This window comes from Bolinopsis microptera, chromosome 9, assembly GCF_026151205.1.
Source record: "Bolinopsis microptera isolate Bmic1 chromosome 9, MBARI_Bmic_1.0, whole genome shotgun sequence".
Classification (NCBI taxonomy): Eukaryota; Metazoa; Ctenophora; class Tentaculata; order Lobata; family Bolinopsidae; genus Bolinopsis; species Bolinopsis microptera.
Genome location: NC_087080.1, coordinates 2127875 through 2154306, shown reverse-complemented (window position 1 = coordinate 2154306; position 26432 = coordinate 2127875). Strand labels below are relative to the sequence as shown.

The following is a 26432-nucleotide window of genomic DNA, read 5'->3' as shown; positions in this document are numbered from 1 at the left end:
GAACAATGTACTGAAGAGTGAAAATGAATGAAGCAACTATTGTTTGTCACGAGTGTGGGGCATGGGCAGGATAACTTTTTTTAATTGTATAGAATTCAGTGACTAGATTACACAGATAATCTGAACACGACGTGCCATCACGTTCACTGTCACCTGAAACAAAAGCCTGGGCATTATCCAAGAAGCCCCACCCAGTACAGAAATCGAATGACTCATGTACCACATTTTAATCATTAATTTCAATCAGCAATTTACAACATTACAATTAATCGTAACTAATTGCATCCCAGATACTATTCATATGATCTGCTTAATTTCATGTCATAAGTAGTCCGCAGACTGGGTCCGACTTCTTGGATAGTTATTAGTTATCAGACGGGATCTTTTGAAAATCGTCATGCAAACTAAAATTGAAACTCTATAAAACTAAGTTAACTAAGTTTGCATCTTCTCAGAACTGTAAAAATTAAACTACAGATTGACAGATAACAGACAGGAACACTATTTTTCCTATTAACAGATAACAGACAGGAACAATATTTTTCCTCTCAAAATTTTTAAAAGTCAGAGTTTCTGTTGATCTTAGGATATGGGTTTACGTTTACGTTTCCTTTCCAAAGCAAACAATAATCAAACCGATTGAGAAATTCCTAGTTAATCAAATAAATAATTAGTGAATAATAAGAGTAAAAATTAGTAAGGTCCATGGTGATAACAGTGTAAATCTTTGAAGGTTTGTACGAGAATGAACAATCAAGACGTCAGAAGGTTGAAATTATAACAAGCCGGACAATCGTTTTCAGCACTGTCCCTCTCAATAGGTTGCACAATTTATATAAATATTCAACAGAAAATCAAGAGTTGGTAAAGGAGCGTGGCACGTGATGCCCTTATAAGGAGCGTCCCACCACATTATCGCGCTAATGGACCACTCAACCACAGGACATGGGCTGCACTGTTTATTGCTTAAATGGCTACCTGCCGTTAACATTGGGCACTTAAAGTGCAGCACCAGAGCGAGCCCGGCTAGCCTCCCCCCGGCTAGCCTCCCCTATATTATGTGCACATATTATTGTAGCACCTTTTATTGTGAGCCGCCCTATTAGTCTATTACAGTTACTCAGGCTAGATATTATATTTCTATAATACCTTACTAATAACGTCGTGTCATGTGGGTTAGTTTGGGTAACGGAGTTACCCGTTATTACTGGGGGACTTCATTTCAAGCTTTCACGGGTCCCTCTTGTCGGTTATGGAAATGTTGAGTAAGTTTGTGACTATGTTGCCGGCAAGAAACATATACACTGAAATTACAGGTTCACGTTAGAACACGAGCACTGGTCAAATTAACTTGAACACCTACGTGTGACACTGGAACAAGCCACTTACAAGAACTCTATAAATAAATTGTAGGTCAGCAGCCATCAGACTGTTCACTATGGTTACTATGGAAACAGCCCAAGTGACAGTGTCACGTGTTAGAGTGGCCCTCTTCGACTAGCTGCCCACTTCTAACTTAATTTAAAGGTAATATTACGAAAAAAACGAGGCAACTAACTTTAAGACACTTTAAGACTAATAATCTACTGCAGTCTGGTGTCTAATACCATGCCATATTATCGTTACAATGTATTTAAACAGCTGATAAGTCTTTTTGAACACGAAGCTGAGTGATAAGGTTAACATTGCCCTGTTAGTGGAGTAGGAACCGACCGGAAATCCGGCTGAATCCGGTTCCGGCCGGATATCCGGCTTCAAAATCCGGTTCCGGTTCCGGCTCCGGCTGGAAAAAAATTTGCCGGATTTTTGCCGGATTTCAGTTTTTTTTTACCGAAAAAAAAATCAAAAAAATATTTTCGGCTAATAACAAATAATGAACAGGGTAGCCGAATCGTGGAAAAAAAAGTGGTTTTCAGAAAAACTTTTAAAAAATTTTGACTTAGAAGTTTTTCGGTCCGAGTCGTTCTCGAGACGTACCTCCTGTATCGAGAGCTCCCGCTTCCGAGCTCGTATTGCAAAGGGGAAGCCTGCCTTTCGAGATCACATTACCAGGGGAAACCTCGAGTCCAGAATTGTGTATCGAGGGGTAGGTGGGGACTTCGAAAAACCGAAAAAATATTTTCGGCTAATAATGAACAGGGTAGCCTGAATCGTGGAAAAAAGTGGTTTTCAGAAAAACTTTTAAAAAATTTTGACTTTTAAAAAAGTTTTTCGGTCCGAGTCGTTCTCGAGACGTACCTCCTGTATCGAGAGCTCCCGCTTCCGAGCTCGTGTTGCAAAGGGGAGGCCTGCCTTCCGTGATCACATTACCAGGGGAAACCTCGAGTCCAGAATTGTGTATCGAGGGGTAGGTGGGGACTTCGAAAAACCGAAAAAATATTTTCGGCTAATAATGAACAAGGTAGCCTGAATCGTGGAAAAAAGTGGTTTTCAGAAAAACTTCGACAAATTTTAACTTTAGAGTTTTCGGTCCGAGTCGTTCTCGAGACGTACCTCCTGTATCGAGAGCTCCCGCTTCCGAGCTCGTGTTGCAAAGGGGAGGCCTGCCTTCCGAGATCGCATTACCGGGGGAAACCTTGAGTCCAGAATACAGAATAGTGTATCGAGGGGTAGGTGCGGACTTAGAAAAAACCGGAAAATATTTTGGGCCACCTCCCTGAGCTAACCCCCGGCTATAATCGCAAAATTGGCAGTATTTAATCTTCTGATTATGAAATACGAAATATGAAGGTCACGTGTTCAGGGTCTGGGTAGCTACTTAATTAGCTCATTACTGCAATCATGTGACTCAGCTCTAGACGCCAGACGGTAATTAGTACTGTACTAGACAGTGCCTGCTTACGAACAACCTTATTAAGCACCTCTGGTTGTAAGTCACGTGACCCAATGATACTCAGACTTGCATGAAAAAAAGGGAATTCGCACAAACGCGCTCAATCAGGGGTCTGGCAGCATATGCCAATTAGATATCATTTCTGATTATTACTCGTCTAGTGTCGTGACTCGTGTCTACTCGTGTTACATTGTGTCTGCTACGTACTGCTTGTTTAAGCAATGTCTAGTAGTAGATAGGAAGATTTGTAAAAAAACTAAATCGAACAGATATTGTTGAAGCCGCCCTAAGTCGAGTCGAGTAGTAGTAAATCTAAAACATTGTCCGTCTGGTTGTTCTACTCAGAAGAAAATGGGATCCCTTATGCAAGCTGCAAGAAGTGCTCGATGAAGATTAGGCGTGGAAAGGAAGGAAATTTTCCGGCAACATCTGGCAAAAACCGGCAAAATCCGGCAAAATCCGGCTGCCTTTTATTTCACTCTGAAACCACCGGTTCCGGTCCGGAAAAATCCGGCTTGCCGGATTTGAGATCCAAATCCGGCTGAATCCGGTCCGGCAGCCAAAACCCCAATCCGGTCGGTTCCTATAGTGGAGCTTCAAGGTTCCCTTGAAGGTTGTCCTTGTGGATGCTAGACTCATGAATCACGTATCTCGTTAACATATTGTTACCATGGTTACTATGGTTACTATGGTTACCATGGTAACTGCTGCTCTGATTAATATGTCTGCCTATGCTGCTTTAAATTAAATATTGTATTATGCAGATAGTTCATAGCAGACTACTCCATATTAATTAATGACCAATAACTGAATAGCTAGGATGAAGCGGGATGTCTTTAAGAGATAAAACGTTTGCGGAGGAAATGGAACCTCTTTGTCTAGGAAGAATTACTTTAAAAGTAGGAAACAGGATTAAATATTTACTATTTACTTAAAAGTACTCAGTCACAGATAGTGTTGAACAAAACGTTGCTCTAATAAAATGAAACCACGCATCCCCACCACTAGATGTAATGAAACTGGAGATTGGAATGTAGCTGTGAAGTGACTGTGTCATTTCAAAATGATTGAAAACGACCAACCGTTCGCGTTGGTTCTACTTTGGCCATAGGTATCAGAAAAACAGTGTCATTGAGAGGAAGCCATTAAATCGCAGAGAAATATAGAGAGAGAGAGAGAGAGAGAGAGAGAGAGAGAGAGAGAGAGAGAGAGAGAGAGAGAGAGAGAGAGAGAGAGAGAGAGAGAGAGAGAGAGAGAGAGAGAGAGAGAGAGAGAGAGAGAGAGAGAGAGAGAGAGAGAGAGAGAGAGAGAGAGAGAGAGAGAGAGAGAGAGAGAGAGAGAGAGAGAGAGAGAGAGAGAGAGAGAGAGAGAGAGAGAGAGAGAGAGAGAGAGAGAGAGAGAGAGAGAGAGAGAGAGAGAGAGAGAGAGAGAGAGAGAGAGAGAGAGAGAGAGAGAGAGAGAGAGAGAGAGAGAGAGAGAGAGAGAGAGAGAGAGAGAGAGAGAGAGAGAGAGAGAGAGAGAGAGAGAGAGAGAGAGAGAGAGAGAGAGAGAGAGAGAGAGAGAGAGAGAGAGAGAGAGAGAGAGAGAGAGAGAGAGAGAGAGAGAGAGAGAGAGAGAGAGAGAGAGAGAGAGAGAGAGAGAGAGAGAGAGAGAGAGAGAGAGAGAGAGAGGAAGGTCAACAAAGTGTCACCTCAACCATACCCTTTAGATGTGTCTTGGCACTAAAAATCGTTCAAATATGTCACTAAAACTCGAATTAAACTGGCGAAGCTAGCCGAAAATGACATGTACGAACAAGCTGAACCATTAGATCTTAAGATTACTTGGCAAAGTAAAGGTAGTTCGTAATATCGCCCTGACATATAATATATAATACCAATCCATATTAAAGTTTAGGTATCATAGAGGTCAACCACTTTCAGTCACGAATATAATGGCAGGCGCTTCGGAAAGCGGCCCAACTTAAATTCTAGATATTAAAGATATCACGACCGTCATTACAAATTAACGCAAATCCTATAAATCCCTCTAATTAAATCGCCGATATTCCCTCAGGACTAGTGCTGTCAGCCATCGGTGACGTCATGCTCCTCTCCCTCAAGCCACATTTCTTCCAGATAGGAGCTTTCTTCTTCCTGCTCGCCCACCTCATGTATTGGTTAGTTTAATCAGTGTTAATTTAGTAGTGTTGGAACTGTTGACAAGATTTTATTTTTAAAAACCAGTTGCAAATTGCAATTGATATATTACTATATTATTTAATACTATTATATATAGGACCTACTATTATATATAGAATTTCCATACGATCGGATTCTAATAGACTTTTTAAATTTAATTTAATATAGCTTAAAGAAACTTAAATATCCAAAGGTTCTGCATTAACATTAGAAATGTTGTTTAAATTGAAATAACCTGCAAGAACTAAGCAAAATTAAAGGATAGTGTTAGTATAATATAACTGCAGAGTGAAAGGAGCATAAGCTCCGACGCCCAATAAACCTAAAACCTTTAACAAATTTCTTTGACACCTTAAATTTATGGAGACTACAGCTTTGAAAATAATACATCAAAGTGATTTTCAGTGATTGCAGTGTCTCATTGCAGCTACACATTTTCCATCTTTGATAGCGGAGTCTTGTGACCATTGACGTAGCGATTCTAAGAATTGCTCATCTTTGATGGAATAAACCTTGTCCAATCTAATAATTTAAGTTTCTAGGTCAGAAGGGGTTCCCTTTGTGCACGTGACCAATGTTTTAATGAGCGGCTCAGACGCTCAGTGGCTGCTCATTACTGAGTTATTAAATTCGAATAAAAGTTAATCAGTTGTTCATCACCTGATGAACATTTGAAACATATGTTTTTAAGACGACAAAAAATAATTTTCCGAAGAAAAAAAACAGACGATCGAAATTAATAATTGCTTTGTAATCGAAAAAATCGATCTTTATGACGGGTTTGCAACTAATAAACTGAACATTGATGTTCATTAAAACATATATTATAAAGGAGTTCAGCACTGATTTAGTACAGATCTGTCTGTACTGATTGGCGATCTGCACCAAATTACTTCAATTATACCAGATTAAGGGGATTGAAAATTATTAAACAAGAATAAAAATGTTAACTTCAACTTTTAAATTGAGCGGTACTTGGTGGAGCAAATAAGACGGTATACGAAAAAAAATTGAACATTCTTGTACCATTTTAATATGAAATTAATAAAGTTAAACACTTGTCCCAAACTTGGGATTTAAACGGTGGTTATAGTACATAGTACATAGTAGTACGTGCCTCAGTTTGTAAATGGTCCTTCACTATTAGGCATCTTTTTAAATACCATAAATACTGTTCCATTCTCCGCTTGAACAAACGGATTTGTGGAATTTTCGGTGCGAACAAACTGGCAGAATTCAGGGGTCAGCACCTACCAAGTCAATCAAAGTAGATATTGTCGCCCCTCCTACAGCATGATGGCTCAGTGCCCTCTTTGGAACGAGATGACTCAAGGAAGTCAATTATATTGAGCTCTTCGTCGCAAATAATAAACGGGTTCTTTTGCGATAGTATAAACGCGATAGCTAGCGCCATAAAGCGCTCGTTAGCGCTGGATGGTGCTAGCTAACGCGTTTACACTATCGCAAAATAACCAATAAATGTATTGAACGAAGTTGAAACTTACTGAGTAAAATGTTTCCTTAAATTCAGCTGCTAGTGGTCATATTATAATAATGTAATGTGTTGGGGAGGCAGGAAAACACCATAATTATTATATCTTTATGACGGGTTTGCAACTAATATTTATAATGACAATATTTCGACTTCGCATTACCATTTAAAGCGCCCCTGTCACTTTTGTAATTGCTTTCTGCTTACACGTGACGTAATGAATTAAACCTCGTACTAATCAACCCAAAACCTTACCAGGATTGTCTTACCACGCACTAGGATAAGCTGTTTTATAAATTAACATTTATTTATTTTTGACCTAAAACGGTATTATTATTTCAGCGGCGCTTTTATCACGACAGGGATCTCCATAAAGTGGTTTCTGATGAGCATAGTGGTGGTTGGGCCAGCTGCTATCATTGTATACAAGTGAGTTTAGCTTATCTTATCATTGTATACAAGTGAGTTTAGCTTATCTTATCATTGTATACAAGTGAGTTCAGCTTATCTTATCATTGTATACAAGTGAGTTTAGCTTATCTTATCATTGTACACAAGTGAGTTTAGCTTATCTTATCATGTATACAAGTGAGTTTAGCTTATCTTATTATGTATACAAGTGAGTTTAGCTTATCTTAATTCTTATTATTTATATTAGTGAGTTTAGCTTATCTTATTATTGTATACAAGTGAGTTTAGCTTATCTTATTATTTATACAAGTGAGTTTAGCTTATCTTATTATTTATACAAGTGAGTTTAGCTTATCTTATTATTGCATTCAAGTGAGTTTAGCTTATCTTATTATTTATACAAGTGAGTTGAGCTTATCTTATTATTTATACAAGTGAGTTTAGCTTATCTTATTATTGTATACAAGTGAGTTTAGCTTATCTTATCATTGTATACAAGTGAGTTTAGCTTATCTTATCATCGTATACAAGTGAGTTTAGCTTATCTCATTATTTATACAAGTGAGTTTAGCTTATCTTATTATTTATACAAGTGAGTTTAGCTTATCTTATCATGTATACAAGTGAGTTTAGCTTATCTTATTATGTATACAAGTGAGTTTAGCTTATCTTATAATTGTATAAAAGTGAGTTTAGCTTATCTTATCATTGTATACAAGTGAGTTTAGCTTATCTTATTATTTATACAAGTGAGTTTAGCTTATCTTATTATTTATACAAGTGAGTTTAGCTTATCTTATTATTGTATACAAGTGAGTTTAGCTTATCTTATTATTGCATTCAAGTGAGTTTAGCTTATCTTATTTGGCGCATTGTTGTTTTGCGCCAAATGACCTCAATTATATCGGATAGGCAACAATTTCGGGCAGGCAACAATGGAAAATCGTTAAACATTAAACAAAAGAAAGAGAGAAGAAATTTTAACTTCAAATCTGGCTCTGTTCCAAGAAAATTGTAGTCCCCTAAGTACCTTCTAACCTTCGCTTTGCAACCTTAAAATGCTCAATGAACCCTAGCCAACTGTTGTAGTAGGAACTGCAACAAATATTCAGACATTACCTTTAAATAGCAAAACCTCCGATTAAATTTTAACCGGTATTTTGGGGAGGTAGTTTGGACCATCTCCGTTAAATCGGAATTCCCGGTTAACTTCTCGAAACTAAATGTGGGGGGGGCAAAAGTCAGTACTTTGGGGCGTATTTCTCACTTCTCAGTAACTGGATACTTGATATTATCACTCATTCGAGAAATATATCAGATAAAATAATAACGATGTTCGTTTTTTCCGTTTAAAAATACACTTGTCCTGAAAACATTATATCATCTACAAAGTTACAGGTCTCAAATCTGAACCCCCCCCCCCTCTACTTCTTTTTCCCTCAGTTCAACCCAACAATTTAATATCCGCGAGAACAGTCAAAGAGGAAGTCGGGAAGCACACAATTTTCCAATTCAACAGTTTAACTAATCGAACGATTAACTATTTAAACTGTGCGAACTATGGTGAAATTCCAAAATAATTAATATTTAAGCCTAATGAAATGGTAAGGTGAATTATACTTTCAGTTCCAATAAATTTGAAAACTCTCCCTAACGGTATGTATGAAGACAAGTAATGGCTATTATTCAACAAGTCACAAGACAACATGTCTAGATACAGCTACAGCTAGTTTTGATATTATAAGCGCATCTTCGAGTATCCAATATAATAATAAGAAGATCAAAGGTCAATACTTTCTAGTAAAATAGGTACGATGGTACTAACATAATAGTATGTTAGTTAGTTAGATAGTACTAACATAACTTAAAATGACAAAGAGATTAGCGGTTATCCGAATAGTTACAACGTCTTCAAGTATTACTGAGTTGAAAACAGATTGAGAGAAAATATTAAGATAAATTGGCAGTGAAATATAGCTAGTGTAGAGCAATATTGTAACAATGATACCATCTGTTATAGCCGTGATACTACTAGTAGTGTAGTAGTAGTACTACTACACTACTACACTACTACACTACTACACTACTACACTACTACACTACTACACTACTACACTACTACACTACTACACTACTACACTACTACACTACTACACTACTACACTACTACACTACTACACTACTACACTACTACACTACTACACTACTACATTACTACACTACTACACTACTACACTACTACACTACTACACTACTACACTACTACACTACTACACTACTACACTACTGCTAAAGGAGGGTGCTATTATAACTGCTCTCAGATGTAACCAGTTTCAAATAATATATATATTCGACTCAGGAGTTCTAGGACTTACCGTATTATGTATTAAAATCGCCCGTATTCGATCAATAATTCATTTTACTTATGTTTATAATACTGTAACGACAATATACAAAGACGTGTTGTTGGTTATTCAAGGAAGATGCCTGTATCATTGCCTAATGATGTGACTAATTTCCATAACTCGGGGCGGCTGTTTCGAAATTAAGTCCTGATAATCTGGGCACTCAGGAACATGCAATTCTGAGAGCAGAGTATTATTGTAGTTATCCAGGGATTGTAGTTAGTTATTCAGGGATTGTTGATCGTGGGCCTGGGGCCACCCTGTATAATTGATACCAGGAGCTAAACATTTAAATTATTTAACAAATAACAGTGGCTTTGGAAAGTTGCCAAGCGGGGAATAGTACTAACCGGCAGAACCAAAACATTCTCAAGAATAACCGGACCACCCAGGAGGCCGCATAATATTTGAACTTAGTGACCATGGTGAGACATGACTGAGTCGCTAATAGCATGATAACGCTGCTGCGACTACATACGAACTGAAACACTGGTAATGACTCCGGATGTAGAGAACAGCGTGACTTTTTTGTTGTATTTTATCTTCTACATACAGAATATTGTTCTCTACTATTGTTCTCTACTATTGCAGAGGAGAAAATTCAATAAAAAAGTCATTTCTACATTCATAATATAAGATTCGTATTGGCCCTTTATTGGAGGGTAAGGTAGGGTTGTGTGACCACGTCTTGATGATATTAAAAGTTGTACTGTAATTGAAAATTGGCCCTAAATATGAAGCGTCATCTTTCATGATGATGATTCTACAGAGGAACGAAGTGTCGTCATGCAAAGGATTGTAAATGATGAAAGTGCTACCTTTAATACTCTTAGTTAATCATAACCCAATATTAGCACTTATTTGTCTGTGATTCGCTTATTTTATTTATTTTATGTGGAAATATTATTTGTTCGCAACGAAATGAAATAATCACAGTCTCAACTGAGTTAGGAATTAAGTCCACGGATTTGGGAGGCAAATAAAACTTTTATCCAGGATCTCGAAATTTCTTGTTGGATTCATAAGCCCATAAAAAGCCACCTAAATATTACAATTTATTAATTACTTATTATTAAAATCTTGAATTCAACCAAACAACAGAAAACTATATACATTATTATATTATACTGCACACGTACAAAAAATGGTCTCCTTTTAAATTTATATAAGCCAAAAATCAACAAACGCACCAAGTAAAGATAAACGGTTGCGAAGTTGCGAGATAATCTCAACAAACCATTAATTTGTTCCACCCTCAAGCTGGCTGGAGAGACATATCAAACTACAAAGTAACTCTCTCCTCCCAAAAGGATGATTGATATTTACCCCGTACATGTACCACTTCTTTTCATTGGAAAGATACTATATATTTCCCGTTGAAAAGGTATAATATTTATAAATATATTTGAAGTTATAATGGCATCAACCCATTCACCGTATTGGTTCGACAGTTACAATAATATATTAACATGAGTTTTTTATGTTCAAGCTGTGCGATTAATCCTTTTTGGGTCATACGATAGCGGTCTGTGTGTATTTCCAGCGTGACGTAATAAAACTTTATTTCTCGAATGAAAACTGCAATTAATAAACATAGACTTAAATTAAAGACGGTGGCAGACGATTCTTAAGACCTTTCTCGAAATATCACAAAATATCACAAAATATTAGAGAACTAGTCATTGTCATGGCTCCTAGATAAAGCGTCGAACCCCTCAAATAGCCGTGATTTCAGCCACCAAGTAAACTAGGGCACGATATTGGCACCCCCCTCCGGTACTATAACACTTATTGGACAGGACAACCCTCAAATGAGAGCTAAAGTGACAGCTTAGTGCTTTGAACCCGTTAAAAGAGAGAGAATGTCACGTAATCTCATGAGATCATCTCACCCGACCAGTTCGAGGAGATTTAACTGAAAGTGTAAAGATAAAGTCATTTGTGAGAGGGTGGTTTGCCTTTTACCCATTTTTTCACCCCTCCTTTTACCCATTACTTTAAAGTCGTGACCTTTACGAAAGTCTACTATTTAAGTATTGACTCGCGAAAGTTTAAACTAAACTTTTATCTAATCTGAGTGGGCACAGCTTATTAATGTGATGATTATTCCTTTGTGGAAGATTGTCAATAATGCGCTCAATAATTCTTACTTTAAAGTCGTGACCGTTACGAAAGTCTACTATTTAAGTATTGACTCGCGAAAGTTTAAACTAAACTTTTATCTAATCTGAGTGGGCACAGCTTATTAATGTGATGATTATTCCTTTGTGGAAGATTGTCAGTAATGCGCCCAATAATTCCGAGAATTGAGATCCACCAAAGCTGTGGAGAATCCGGTACCGAGAGATAATATCTTATAAAGCTAATAAATATTGAAGATAACATATTACGACCACATACTGTACTAAGCGTGTTATTCCTAACACAGTTATGTGACCCCAGATACGTGCTACCCTACACTACGGGTCTGATGAGGAAGCTAGTGATAACCTACTCCATTGCTATCTCCTGGATGATGGCTTTTGCTAGTGGCAGTTATGGGTAGGTCTTTCTTTTAATTTCCCCGGAACACAGCAAAGCAGAGACTTGCAGAGAGCAACGTTGATGATATTACCGAAAAACGAACAGAAGACAATCGGGAAATTGAGATTTGTGAGATACGACGAAAAATGTGTAAACGGTTTACAAGGCACCATACTTTAATTAAAGATTAGAAAAATGATGAATTCAAGCGTTTAAGGAAATGGTTAAACGTTCAAATGGTTTATGAGTCGCGAATTTAGAAAAGTGCTGATATCTGTCTGCAGTGCTTGGAATGGTAGAAGGTTCAAATGGTTATAAAATATAACCATTATATATCAGTGATTATAAGCCACGCAATTGGTATATTCTTGGTAGATGCGGTCACTCCGACTCTAATAATTAGTGCTGGTAGCAATTCTACCCACGAATTTATGGTCTCGCCCGTCTCGATATCAACCAATTTAATGACGCCACTTTGTTGGTACAATGAAAGATGTTGTAATGTCTCGGGGGATTGTCTAGGATTTTCAAATTTTAAAACGGAGTATTTTTTAGCATACTGACCTTTAACATAAATATTCAAGAGGACACGAGTTCAACTCTTTTAACCGAATATTATACTATAATATATGTACCTTAACGACAATACATGATGTTATTTGTTTTAGAGTGATTTGAGACTCTCATTTAGTCCCCAGTAATCTATCAACTCTAAATTCTTGTAGTTAAGGTAGTATTAACTCGAGGTAGAATGCGGTGGATTGTTCTATTTCTTCGTGGAATTGTTCCATTTATGCCATTTCGCAATAAAGGAGGGCACTAAATAGTCATCTCCCCCACACAGTGTCTTCTCAGAAATACCTACAATTAAGTAAAAATATAAAACCAGATGTAACTGAAAAATCACTCTTCACCACTGATTGATTGGGGACTAGCCTGTAGTGCCATTCAATGTTTACTGAAAAATATATCATGATTAATGATTATTATAATTGAATTGTTTCAAATACCATTTTTCAGGTACAGCGGTAAGACGTGGCTCCTCGCTGCAGCTTTCCTCTTCTACGTATCGGACCTGTTTGTTGCGAGGCAACGCTTTATCAAGCGCTGTTTCCTAAACTCCCTCTGCGGACTCACTCTTTACTACGCTGCACAGCTCATGTTTGCTATTTCACCTGCCATTGATTTTTAATGTGCAAACTGTGGTTTGGAAGATGGACTGTATGTTATTTCTAACAACATTTCTTATTGTTAGAAGTAATGTTTTATATAAAACATGGTTGTTTTATCATTGGTTTTGTGGAACTCTTCAGCCCGCGACCCTTTTGAGAGCCATCCCAGTGTTTAAACGTGTTTAACTCATTATCATAATCTGGAAGTTTGAATTTTAGAGCATAAAAAATTGCTTTTTAATATATTTTATTATCATGATGTTATATCGCTTTTATAGGAAGTTTGAATCATCAGCAACACTAAAAACTAAAACATTTTCTAACTATCTCGGCCAACTCAATTCACTCAAAACTATTAATACAGATTGATAGATAACAAGTCATTATCAGCTGCTTCCTTGCAATGTTAAGTTAACGTCCAGGATATATTCTCTTGTTCACAAACAGTGTTTATTTTTGTATATATTATTGTGATTGCCTCAAGCAAAGCCTGCTTTATTTGTACGTGAATGATTTATTTGTATAACTTTTGAAATATCATATTCGCAAATGAAATGGTCCTCTGATAATTTCACTAAAATCACCACTTCTTCCATCTCAAACGCATCTGCCAGCACTAATGGTTTTCTGTATAAAATATGAGCGATTCGTTCAATTGGCTCGAATGTGGCACCATTTTTAAATCACTTAAAGGATAATTTACTGCTACTGCCAAACCAGAAGAATTGGTAACCACAAATCTATAAATTTAAAATGACGTATGTTTCAGCACTGCTTTTAAGTAACCACTTCAAATCATTTCGTCAAGCGAATCTCATTTCGGCAAAATTTTCCGATTTTAATTAAACCAGTCCATCGATTATGACATTAAGCTGTTGAGGTGTCGGCAACTAGGGGTTTTCCCCAGAAATTCAGGATTGGATAATGGCCACTTTTAAAGTAACAGCATCACGCACCATTCTGGAGAAATCGAGCGGTAAATGGTTAAATCATACGGAAGGTTGAAGTTCGTTAGAAAAATATTTTAAGTTTGTGGAAGCTTGTCATTAATGGATTTTGATGCAGGCGAATATAATACATATTACATTCATTAATATAGTGCAATATCGGGGGAGTTCTTAGAGATTGATTTTGAAAATTGGAGTATCGGCCCAAGAATTATCAACTTTGATATTTTGGATGTATTTAGTTATTTGAAAAACCTTCTGCACTATGTATATTTAATCATGATAACTCCAATTATTGGATTATTCGTCTGTGTTTACCGATTTATCTTTAACTTTTTAAATATTGTCTTCTATTTGTCGATGAATTGTTAAATTATAAAAAACTGAACGGCGGGACCAAAAAAAATTTTAAAATATGCTTATTGTGTCAATTCAAGATTAACGTGAAATGGCTTTATTGTAATAAATATTGATGTGCCCTTAGGTGGCCATTCATTGTCACAGTACAATACTGAAATATGTGAAGTCTTGCTGTCAACTGCATTAATTTAGCGATCAACTTTTTGCAGAATTCAATTCCATATCGCAATATTATGAGTCATTTGACGCTATCGAAAGATAAGTGTACTATTCAGGTTTTAATCTTGAGCTTATCTCATTTTATGAGTGCAAAATGTGACCAATTTTGTTCTAATTTAGTAAAAGTGTATCGTATTCCTTATTTTCGCTAGAAAACGCTACCCTGAGAATCTTATTTTTAAAGCGAAAATGATATGTCCGCGTTCATATTATTATAATATATCAACCTGAAGAGTGGATACCGCTTTTGCTGTCCCATAAATTGGTGTGAGTTTATTCTTTAACTTAATTCTTATGAGAAATTGTTCGTTGTATTTTTCTGGGACTAAAGTCGAACAATCTTATCTGTTGCATGTTTTACAAAACGCTACTTACTAAACAAAATCTTCTCTTTTAAAAACCCTTTTTTCTTTATTTAACTAAATTATTTGTCCTACATTTTACAAAGTTTAGCTCAATCGAAGAATTAAATTATCCCTATTATGAATTATCTCACGGGAAGCATTTATTTTTTGTTATTATGATCGTTTGAAACGTTTTTATCACATGTTTAACGAGATTTCACCAATTATTTCGAATAATTATTTCGTCCCATGCATCACTCAAAAACAATGTTTTCAATTCTGCTTTTAAATCTATCGTTCACGATCATGAGTTTTTGATTGTTTGTTCTGTTATTCAAATTATGAATGCTCTCTTGTAATTTAAAGGTTTGCCTTTAACTTGTGAAAAACATATGACCAATTATTTTTGGCAATGACCCAGACATTCGCACGTGATTTATGACTGATTATGGAACGCGCGAAGACAAAACATTAATAACCACACCAATCATCGAGGGTAGCGCATGGTCGCGCGCGGTCAATTGACACCCGCGCATACAGACTATATTATATATGGATGCCGAATCACGTACAACCGACAACGCATATAATATTACCTGGGACCCCAGGCTATCATGTTCTTGTGTGTCAAAATTTTAGGTTTACAAGGACGCGCACCGAGTTGGACTCGTCGATATATGGAACAGATATTTTACGAGTATCACCCGTTAATGTCAAAATTGGGGTTACATTTTATCATATATAATAAGCGATCGTCGCGTCGTTAAATATTTGTTTCAAATGTTCAAAACCGGACATTGATCAACGAGTTCAATATTGACCATTGTTAATGATCTGGCCCGGCGCGCACTACTTCGTAGCTCTTGCCATCGGGCCATAACATTTCGAGAAGAAAGCGGCGCGCGCTACTTCGAAGAAATTTAGACGAGTAACATCCGTCAAGTTCAATACAACTCGGCGCGCGAAGTAGGTCATATACAATATAATAATAATAATTACAATAATAATCTTACAATGGTCAAAGTTTTAAAAATAGGGTCTTGAATAAGCCCTCTGACGTCATAGTTGACCATTGTTAATGATCTGGCCCGGCGCGCGCTACTTCGTAGCACTTGCCGTAACATTTCGAGAAGAAAGCGGCGCGCGCTACTTCGAAGAAATTTAGACGAGTAACATCCGTCAAACGTCATAGCCTTCTAAAAAACATGTTTAAATAAGTCATTGAAGGATCTAAGAATCACAAAATCAAATTGAATCTTATAAATCCAAGTTATTTTTATATTAGCATAATATAACATGGAATTTTTTTAAAAGCTGATACTTGCTTTAAAAAGTTAGCTGATGAACTATTTAGAAAATTAGGTCAATAATACACTGATGCGATGACATTTATAATAGTTAATTTATCAGGAAAATAATAAGATTTGACTCATTGAGAACACTAAGGCCAAGGGTAATTTTTAATTGTTAAGGGAATTTTTTGAATTCTTAAAGGGTTGATTTTATATAGGGTAATTGCTATATTATGTGTATATTGTTTGAATAATTAATAAATAATAATTATTGCTCTTAGAGGAGAAAAGGGGTGAAGAGGTTTCTTTGATAATTAATGTTCCTCAGTTTTAAGGGTTTTAAAACTGAAAATATTGAAGATTTAGATTTAAATATTGAGCCCTTTGGCTAGAGAATACTTTCTTAGATATTTTGGACAGTTTTTAATATTGGTAATGTTAATGAATTGTAATTGATTGATACACATATCCTGTCATCACTCCTGGAGTAATGGATATTATATGTTTATTTCAATAAATATAATAATCAATAAATTAGAATAGAAACTTGTCTTCTTTTCAGCTCACTCTTCTGAAACCTCTTCCTCTACATTCACAGCCTCATCATCAACTTCATCATCTTCATCATCAACATCATCACCCCTGTCTTCATCGTTGGTGGTGTGTAATTGATTGATATGTAATCTTTAGGCCCGTGGCCAGTTTTCACGTTTTAAGGGTTTTTGTTACTCAGATTTGTACTTTTATATAGGGCCATTGTAATATTATAACAAATTATTCTTGCATATTTGTAGGAATTAATAGTTTTTAACTAAAATTATTTTAGGATTTCTACTATTGTGAACTTAATAAATTAAGTATCACTTTTGTACTTTTGTATCTTGGTAATGGCTGGAAAAGGTAACCCGGTTAAAATGTAGTTTAATCACAATAACAAAAAAGAAAGGAAGGTGTGTCCTGTAAAAATTTAAATTTTGTCTTACTTAAAAATGTTGTTTTACTTAATCAAATTAAAGGGATTCGCTGTATATGAGGTAATTTTAACTTGTATTGAGGGTCATTTTAACTTGCAGATCTACAGCCCAGCATCTTGAACTGCAAGACGTTTCCTTCAACTTCATCCCCCAGAAGACGAGCTTTGAGGTCTCCTAGATTTGATTCCAAGACAAAACTGAGTTGAACAATTAGTTGAGTGATGTGTACATAGTAATATTATTGTTTAAATTTCACTCGTCTGCCGTCCATTAATTTCTGTTATCTCTTTTAATCTTTCTTTCATCCGGCATCAATATGGCTTTCGGAAAAATCACTCCACAACTTATTTGATGTACGATCTGATGGACGAAATATATATGAGTAAATCTAAGTCTTATAAACCAGGAATCATCTTTCTTGATCTTAAGAAGGCCTTTGACACAGTGAATCATGAAATATTACTTTAAAAATTGGCATATTATTATATGGAATTGGTGGCATTGCTTTAACCTGGTTTAAGAACTTCTTATCTTGTAGATATCAATGCACTAGGATCAATGGCAAACTAAGTTCATTTTTAGAAGTTCTGAGTGGTGTACCACAAGGAAGCATCATTGGGCCTATATTATTTAGTATCTTCATAAATGACATCATTTATGCCTGTAACCTATCTAAGCCCTTTCTATTTGCAGATGATGGTGCACTATTCTTTGATCAAACCTGCAGAAGCACATTTATAAACATGAAAATAGAACTTATGACAATCTTTAAATGGCTCAGTGTAAATAAATTATCACTCAATGAAAAGAAGACTGAATTCCTATTGTTTGATTCTGTTGATCAACATGATGAATTAACCATTGAATGTAATGAGGTAACTTTCACAATCAAGGAGTGCAAAGAGACAAAATATCTTGGCCTCATTCTAGATAGTAAATTAAACTTCAAAAGCCATGTAGATTATATTATTAGGAAGGTCATGAAGAGAATTGGTGCAATGTATAGAAGTAAAGCACTGCTACCCATTAAATATAGGAAAATGTTTGCCAATGCACTCATGTTGCCACAATTCGATTATTTAGACACAATCTATTGTAGAGCTGGCAAGACAAAACTTGCTGAACTTGACACTCTGTACAAAAAGGTAGCCAAAATAGCTCTCAACGTTCCACAAACAGAGAGCAGCCTTAATGTTTATAGAGACATGAAATGGTTACCACTCCATCTTAGACGACAACTCCATCTGTCAAATTATATGTTTAGAATCATCCATGACAATTGTCCTACAAACTTTATGAACAAATTTAGTTACATATCAGGAGGTAGTAGGAGCGGCGAAAGCTGCAACCTATATGTCAATAGATCAACATCACATAAAAACTTTCAATACTTGGGGGCAAAATGTTGGAATAATGTTCCAACAGATCTACGAAATCTGCCCGATGTTAAAAGCTTTAGTGATTCGTATAAGAAACAGCTACTCTCATCTATAACAACAGACCCTAATTATACCGTCGACTATTCATATGACAAATTTTACACTGCAATCATAGTCGACGATAACTAAGTATCTTCTAATTCTTTTAAATCTGAGGCATATATAATTGATGTATCGAAAGGATTTTCCCTTTTTTACCACCTTACCATTTTGATTGATTTTGCACATGACTGACATGTTTTAACTGTGGTAGTTTTATAAACCACTTTTAATTTATTGACCTATTATACCTAGTGGTAGTTTTATAGACCACATTTAATTTATTAACTTATTATACTTAGTATTTATTTTTGGTGACTGTATCACCCAGTTTTAACATTTGATAATTGTACAGTTAATTGACGACACATTGACTGAATGTTATTTTATATTCTAATTTATATTCTAGATATTTTATTTATTTTTCAACAGATGACAACTTCCTGTTTTTTCTTCTATATTAGTTACTCATATCTCTTTTACAGACTTTTTTACAAGGACATTGACAGATGATACTCACATTAGGCATTCATTATTGCATCTAAATTATTTCACTTGCATTAGGTTTAGAAATTTATTCTCTGGTTAACAGATTTCAAATGTTTAATTAATTTGTAGTATGACAGTAAGGTATATAGGAAGTTATTTAATTTTGCTTGGGCTATTATATTGACTATTGAGGTTTAATGATGATATGGAATTTGAATTCTATATAAATTTACACTATGTGGTTGGGGCATTTTGCATAGTAAATATGGTTACTACTCCTATATATCATATTATTTGATTGGTACTCGATTTCTGATTATTTCTCTAGGAATATGATTATTATATCTCAATTTGGCTTTAGGTAGGGTGCCCCGCTAAAAGAACTGGATTCTTCCAGGAAGCATCCCGTGCACAGACCTTGGTCTACATATATATTAAATTATTAACCATTCATTCTGTATGTGCACGAAAATTTATTTCAATCAATCTTTTATCTCCTGTATATCGACCTCATTTTCTAGACATTTTATCAGCTAACCTCTTGAAGAAAGTATTTTCTTTTTCAGTTCTCCCATTTGCATATCATTATCAATGATTTTTGACATTATTCGATGTATAACATAAAAAAGGAAGGAACGATGTACACGTGATCTGAGATACCAATATCTCAATATCAAAAGGATAGTGTCTAGAAACATTCATAGTCCATGGTGGCAGGTATCAAGTTAAACGAAGTTACACTGACTGGCAATGTATACGATTGCCGTCTCCCTCTCTCACCCCTGACCGCTATCAGGGTGCTCCTGAGGATTGAGAATCTAATCCTGGTGCGCATGTAACACATAATAGCCGCATAGTCTTCTCCTCTCTTCTGGGATAGTTTTAGCGAGTCTCTTGTGGTATCTTGTGGCTTGTGGACCCCATCCACCATTTGTTGAGTATATAAGTGGGGTAAAGGTGCCTTTTTCCACCTGGATGATTCTGTTGTTGTACTTTTTCATTCGATGTATAACTAATTTATGTTGTTTGAAGTTTATACACCATTGATTGCTCAGATCATAGTTCAAAAAGTCTTGATTAAGTGTTTCATCAGTGCTTAAAATAAAAAACACTAAACATGTATTTTTTCTCAGCATGTCTAAACAAGAATTAAAGATTGCCATGTATGGCACTCTTGGTATTTCTGCCGCTGTTGCTGGAGGAATGTACTACTGTTTTCCTTTCCTGAAGCGTATGATGACCCACAACCCTTCATCATTCATGAATACAGAACATTTGGCTAAGATGCGTGCCAACGTAGTTTACACTGACATTCCAATCCCCATGGATCCGGAAGAGGATTTTGATAATGAGATCCTGATTGAATGGTACAATGACCAAAAAGATAAAGTTCAGTAACTTTAGTTTAGAACTATTGGACAATCATTTCCATTGTACAGACTTATGAACAAATGTTAAGTTTACTTGTGTGATTTAATATTGAAGTCATCACTGATATCGTTGTAATTGCTCATTTATACTCCTTTTAGTGGTCAAGATAATCAACTCCTTAGTTACATTTATAACTCCTATCGCTCAAGTCGAGTCGTGACCTGAAACGTTAATTTATTCCAAGGCACTAGGTTAAAATATCTAATTTGGTTTTCAATTGATAAAATTTGGTTGCACTGCACCTTTTGTTAGTAATCATCTAGCTTTGTTTTACTGCTTCATTATTCATTAATTCCCAATTATATCCAACACATTAAATACCTAATGGTGATCTACTTCAAGAAGAATAATTTCGACATTTTAAAATTTAGTAAATTGATAAATGGTAATAAATAATAATTGTATCATTACCATTCGCATTCGTTTTCATACCTATAATGAATTTATAGACCTATACTAATCCACTTCTCATTAACCCCTAGCTTCTAACAAGACATCATGGTCCTCAACAGAGTAACATACAGACGCCGCCTGTCCTATAACACCAAAAGCAATAAGACACATTTTACCAAAACCCCAGGTGGCAAACTTGTGTATCACTACGCTACTAAGAAGACCAACATTAGCAAATGTGGGGACTGCAAACAAGGTTTAAGAGGAATTCCTGCTGTACGACCTGTCAAGTTAGCTTCACTGTCTAAGCGTGTGAAGACCGTTAATAGAGCTTATGGTGGCTCTAAATGTGGAAGATGTGTAAGGTCCAGAATTATCAGAGCTTTCCTTATCGAAGAGCAGAAGATCGTTGCTAAAGTTTTGAAGGCTCAAGCCTCCAAGGCATAAACTTAAAAGTTGTTTTTATCTATTGCTAATTTGTGTTTTATTCTTGTCTGCTTGTAAACTTTTAAAATTAATTTATACAGAACATTATACGTTTATTTAAATCCTTGAAATTATAATTTATAAAATACAAAATTTTCTGCGAACAGTTCAAGTCTCTAAAAGTTTCTTCCGACATTTTTGTTAAAATTAAACTTTTAACGGTATTTTATCCCAAGATAAATAACTAACATTATGTTCCGATCTAGGTGTTGCACACCGTGGCAGCCATGAACAATCTATCAGACTTTAGCCCTGGTGGAAGTAGCCTTGGTTCATTGAGTTTAGATCTTGGAGATCTCTCTATAGATAATACAAGTTCTCCTAAACCGTCCTCACTTAATGAGCATGGTAGCAATGCAAACTCATCAAATATTTCAAGCTGTGACTCCAATATAAGCATAGCTTACTCATTATCATTTGAAGAATTTGAGCTTAGACCTGCGGCATACAGTGTAAATTCTAAACGGAAACTTCGAACAGCCCCCAAGTTGTCGGTTGATTCTCTTAGGAGATCAGGATATTCTCCTCTTGCAACCAATATCCTAAATGTAAACAACTCCGGTCTCAAGCAGAAAAGATTTAGCGAGTTTTTCAGATCTGAGATGTCTAGTTTAAACCTTGGTGAGGGGAATGACTCTTTTTCAGACAAAGATAGCTTCAAAAATCTTTCATTGGATTCAGATAAAGACGATAGTTTTAAAAACCTATCCACTTTGGATTCAGATAAAGAGAATCTCTCGAATCTCTCTATTGATGATAAGTCTGTTCCATCTAACAAAGTACTCTCCTCTTCCCGTTATAGTGAACATTTTAGAAGTGAGGTTTCTCATTTGCACTTGTCATCTCCGGATATAAGTTTTGACCTCCCAGAATCTCCTAAGAACAGTAATTTGTCACTTGTCCTTACAGATAGCTCCAGAGAGAACTCTATTGTTAAAAAGTCACCTGAAAAACCCCCATCTGAGGAAATTTTGTGCCGCAAACCAAGAAGTTACAGTGAACATTTCAGAAATGAAGTCTCTCAGCTGGACTTATCGTCCCCTGACATAAGCTTCGATCTACCAGAGTCTCCTAAAAACAAAAACTTGTCACTTGAGTTCACAGAGAGTTCAAGAGAGAACTCCTTCAGCAAACCAAATCAAATAAACACAGAAAATGTTAGAAGAAAAAAAGAGAGTGATGAAGACGGTTTTGATCTTGCAGCCCCAGCCAGAAGAGGTGGGAGAAAGAACATGTTAGAATCTTCAGACGAAGAGGAAGAAGCTGATGTATCAACTGTATCAGAAATCAACGAGTCTTATCCCGAGGAAATTAGAGCCAACAACTACATTTTATCAGATGATGAGGAATATGAAAATAGCTTTATAGATGATGAAGCTTTAGAAGGAGACGAAACTGGCAGTGAAGATGGAGGTGTTCTAACTTCTGATTCCTCTGCAAGTGACGATGGTGGTGCATTCAAAGGTGTCCAGACACCAGACTCTTCTTCAGATGACGATTATGAGACACCAGGTCAACCAAATGTTGCAATTAAGGAAACTCCATTTTTTACTACCCGGACGGATATTAAGATGCCTAACCATAATCCAACTAATTTGTATAAAACACCAACTTCTTTCTGTCACAGCCCGAGTACGCCTGCTGCTAAAAATGTTCGGTAATACTGTCTTTAAGAACTTTGATTTTCATATTAAATTGAGTTTTTTCCCTAAAGTTTTGATTATCTAATCAATAAGTTAAAGCTCCAATAAATAAACGCAGCATGTACGTCTTCTGATCAATAACCAACTATTCACCTCAGACGCCGCACTTGCCTGGCCATGCCCCTCTCAGTAAAAACAAAGACAGGAACCCCAGGTCAACCCAACAGAACCTACAACAGGAACCTTCTTACTGCAGCACGTGAACTGTTCCAACAGTTTAACGAGTTTGTCTTTAATAATGAGCTCCCTTCTGATCTGGAGATAAAGGTCAACAAAAGGTTGGTGCCTTTTTGTGCCTTTTGTGGGTTTCCATCCTAATATGATAACTTATCATTTTAGAATTAGAGTTAGAATCAAATTAAAACAGCATCTATGTGGGGAATTACTTTTGATGTAAATTAAGTTATGTAGACGAAAATATGTGCTGATTATAAGTTGTATAATGTTTGCATTGCTTGTGCTTGACAATAAAAAACATTAGATAATAGTCAAAAGGTAACGTATATATTTTACAAACGATCCACTTTTGTTATTTAAACTTGTTTTCTGACTAATAATGGTAGTAGTAAACCCGCGATGGGGTGGCATGGGCCTCAATAGCATACTACATCAATTTATATTGATTTATATTGATATTATAATGCTAATCATATATTTAACAACATCAATAAATCCTGACTCCCAGATTGAACACGACAGCTGGACGGTGTGTATACATGCGTAAAGGTGAACAGTATAAATCACACATAGAGCTATCCCCCAAAGTAGTGGACTGTTTAGAGAGATTGAAGGAAACTCTGGCGCACGAGCTGTGTCATGCTGCAACTTTCATCATCGACAAGAAGATGGTTAGTGGAGTTTAGTACGTGGTTAGTGGAGTTTCGTACGTGGTTAGTGGAGTTTCGTACGTGGTTAGTGTAGTTTCGTACGTGGTTAGTGGAGTTTCGTACGTGGTTAGTGTAGTTTCGTACGTGGTTAGTGGAGTTTCGTACGTGGTTTTAGTGGAGTTTCGTACGTGGTTTTAAGAGTTAGATACAACTGATTAGTTATAGTGAGTTTTAATAGTTGCTAAAAGCTGTAAACATAGTACTATTAACTATTAGTATTAAATGCTGTGTGATATGTCATGCACGGCTCTTGCTTAGGAAACATAGTCTGTTATACGAGCCCTCTGCTTTTGCGATTGATACTTGCTCTGGCATTGTTGATTATATTGTTCGTTATTTATCCAATCATACGAATATCTCTGTCTAAATCAGTCAAGTTAATATTCCCATCTGTCCAGGATAACCACGGCCCTCTGTGGAAGCGGTGGGCGCGGCGCGTGAACACCAAATACCCGGAACTACCGCCAGTGTCGCGCTGTCACTCCTACCAGATACAGTACAAGTATAACTACAAGTGTAGTGAGGGGTGGTGTAATTACACTATTGGGAGGCATAGTAAGAGTGTGGATCTGGACAGAGCGAGGTGCCCTCTCTGTTACAGCAGGTAGATCTGCACTTTTATTATTTAAATAATATACTTTTAAATGTGGAATGTGGATGGAGTTTTATTATTTAAATATTATGGTATTAAATGTCTCTAGACACAGATTAGCATGTTATCTGTTACCCAGCCATGGCCTTATTTGTTAGTCCAACTTATTTGCTGACTAAATTCTCGCCCACTTAGAGATTAACGCTAAATTTCATTTCAGATTGACATTACCAAATACAAGTCAGACTCCAGGCAAGACCCCTAATAAGTGGACAGAGTTTGTTAAAACTCGTTTTAGCCAGGTTAAAGAGAATCAACCTCCTCGGACCCCTCATAAAGACCTCATGAAGATTCTTAGCGCCGAGTTCAAGGATCTGAAAACACAAAATACTATTTAAATTGAGTTTGCTAATGTTCTATAGTACATTTGAGAGTTGGCTAAATGTTTTAAAGCTTTACTAGAATTTCTACATGGTTTGACTATCATGTATATTTCGTTTTGAATACATAACGTTTTTTAACGCTTCAAGTTAAATTATATTGTTTACAATTTATCATTCTTTATAATTTACTTTTAGGAATTTTAGATTTGAAATGAGGTTTTTTGATATATTTCATCATGCAATGCTTATTGAATATATTCACTTAGTTTTATTCAAACGTTGTGAACAACATAAATACATATAAAAGCTTGATCATACTATCTTATCATATTATGTAATAACCTACTATCTATCGACCTCATATTAAGATATTAAACCGAATAGTAATAAATGTTGAGACAATCAACAATCCATTATAAGGGCACAAATTGCATTAGTTACAGTTATTTCAATCATCGTGTTATGTGAGATTCTGTTTATAATAATACCTATTACCTCATTTTACATATGATATCATTTTACCTATACATATAAGTTGTGATTAGTTTACCTGCACAATCTACGTAGCCGGCAGCGCAAGATAATATGAACGTAAGTGCCAGCTGAAACCTGTGTTAAGAAATCTAAGAATCTAGACTTTTAACCGTTCTTAAGTCCCTATCAACTTGGTACTCTCCCTCCCTTTCTTCTAAATACCATCTAAATACCGATCATGGCAGACGCTCCAAAGAAAACCTCTCCCCTTGACGAACCTCTCAAACCACGTACAGGAATAGCAGCCGCCCGTTCAACTACACTCTTCCGCTTCACTAACTTTGAGCTGTACGCGCGCCCCAACAAGTTTATCATGATTGTTGGCGCGACTACGTTTGTTTGCTGTTGTACCTATTTATATCAGTGGAGGAAATATACACCAAAGACAGGGATGATTCAGACTTCAGAGGATGGGGCGTATTCTTATGAGAAGAAGAGCAAATGGGACTCGTGAACATATTCTCAGTGATCAGAATAATATTTACCTGGTTGCTTTGGTTCTGATAGATGGAGTGGTTACTTTGGTTGAGAGTAAGATGAAGCTCTGTGAGATTCAGTTGTTGACACTTAGTTGAGAGTTGCACTTGGTTAAATGTTGACAAGATAAGAATCTCGAAAGTTGACTTGTGATAAATTGTGCAATCTGATCCTTTGATGTTTAAATGATGTTTTATACAATTAGGACATGTGCATGTGGGCAGCGTTGAACGTTGAATTTGTAGAACTGATGATAACTTCAAAAACCCACATTTACTTCAAGATTGTGAAATAATTTATCGTGTAATTATAATTTATGTAAGTGTTCCTAGTAACACAAACATAAATTCAACTTCAAATAAACGAGAAAGCATTCTAGTTTCAAATCTAATTTTAAGATTCACTTCAAATCATATCATTTTAAAAT

General features: G+C 36.0%; 2 protein-coding genes across 2 annotated transcripts in view; both read left to right on the top strand.

Annotated features, from left to right (window-relative positions):
- The window catches only part of LOC134820949 (lysoplasmalogenase TMEM86A-like), an 85548-nt gene extending 71244 nt beyond the window's left edge, over positions 1 to 14304 (top strand). Inside the window, exons 3-6 of the mRNA XM_063831617.1 lie at positions 4889 to 4991; positions 6848 to 6934; positions 11764 to 11862; positions 12865 to 14304. Of these exons, the coding sequence (XP_063687687.1) occupies positions 4889 to 4991; positions 6848 to 6934; positions 11764 to 11862; positions 12865 to 13036 (461 nt within the window). The 3' untranslated portion in view covers positions 13037 to 14304. The remainder of the gene's footprint in view (positions 1 to 4888; positions 4992 to 6847; positions 6935 to 11763; positions 11863 to 12864) is intronic.
- A 7331-nt stretch (positions 14305 to 21635) lies between these two features.
- LOC134820471 (germ cell nuclear acidic protein-like) lies at positions 21636 to 26175 on the top strand. The gene is made up of 5 exons (XM_063830857.1): positions 21636 to 23086; positions 23231 to 23410; positions 23818 to 23980; positions 24418 to 24623; positions 24832 to 26175. Exons 1-5 carry the CDS (start codon positions 21657 to 21659, stop codon positions 25007 to 25009), a joined length of 2157 nt encoding a protein of 718 aa, XP_063686927.1. The 5' UTR covers positions 21636 to 21656; the 3' UTR covers positions 25010 to 26175.
- The last annotated feature ends 257 nt before the right edge of the window (positions 26176 to 26432 follow it).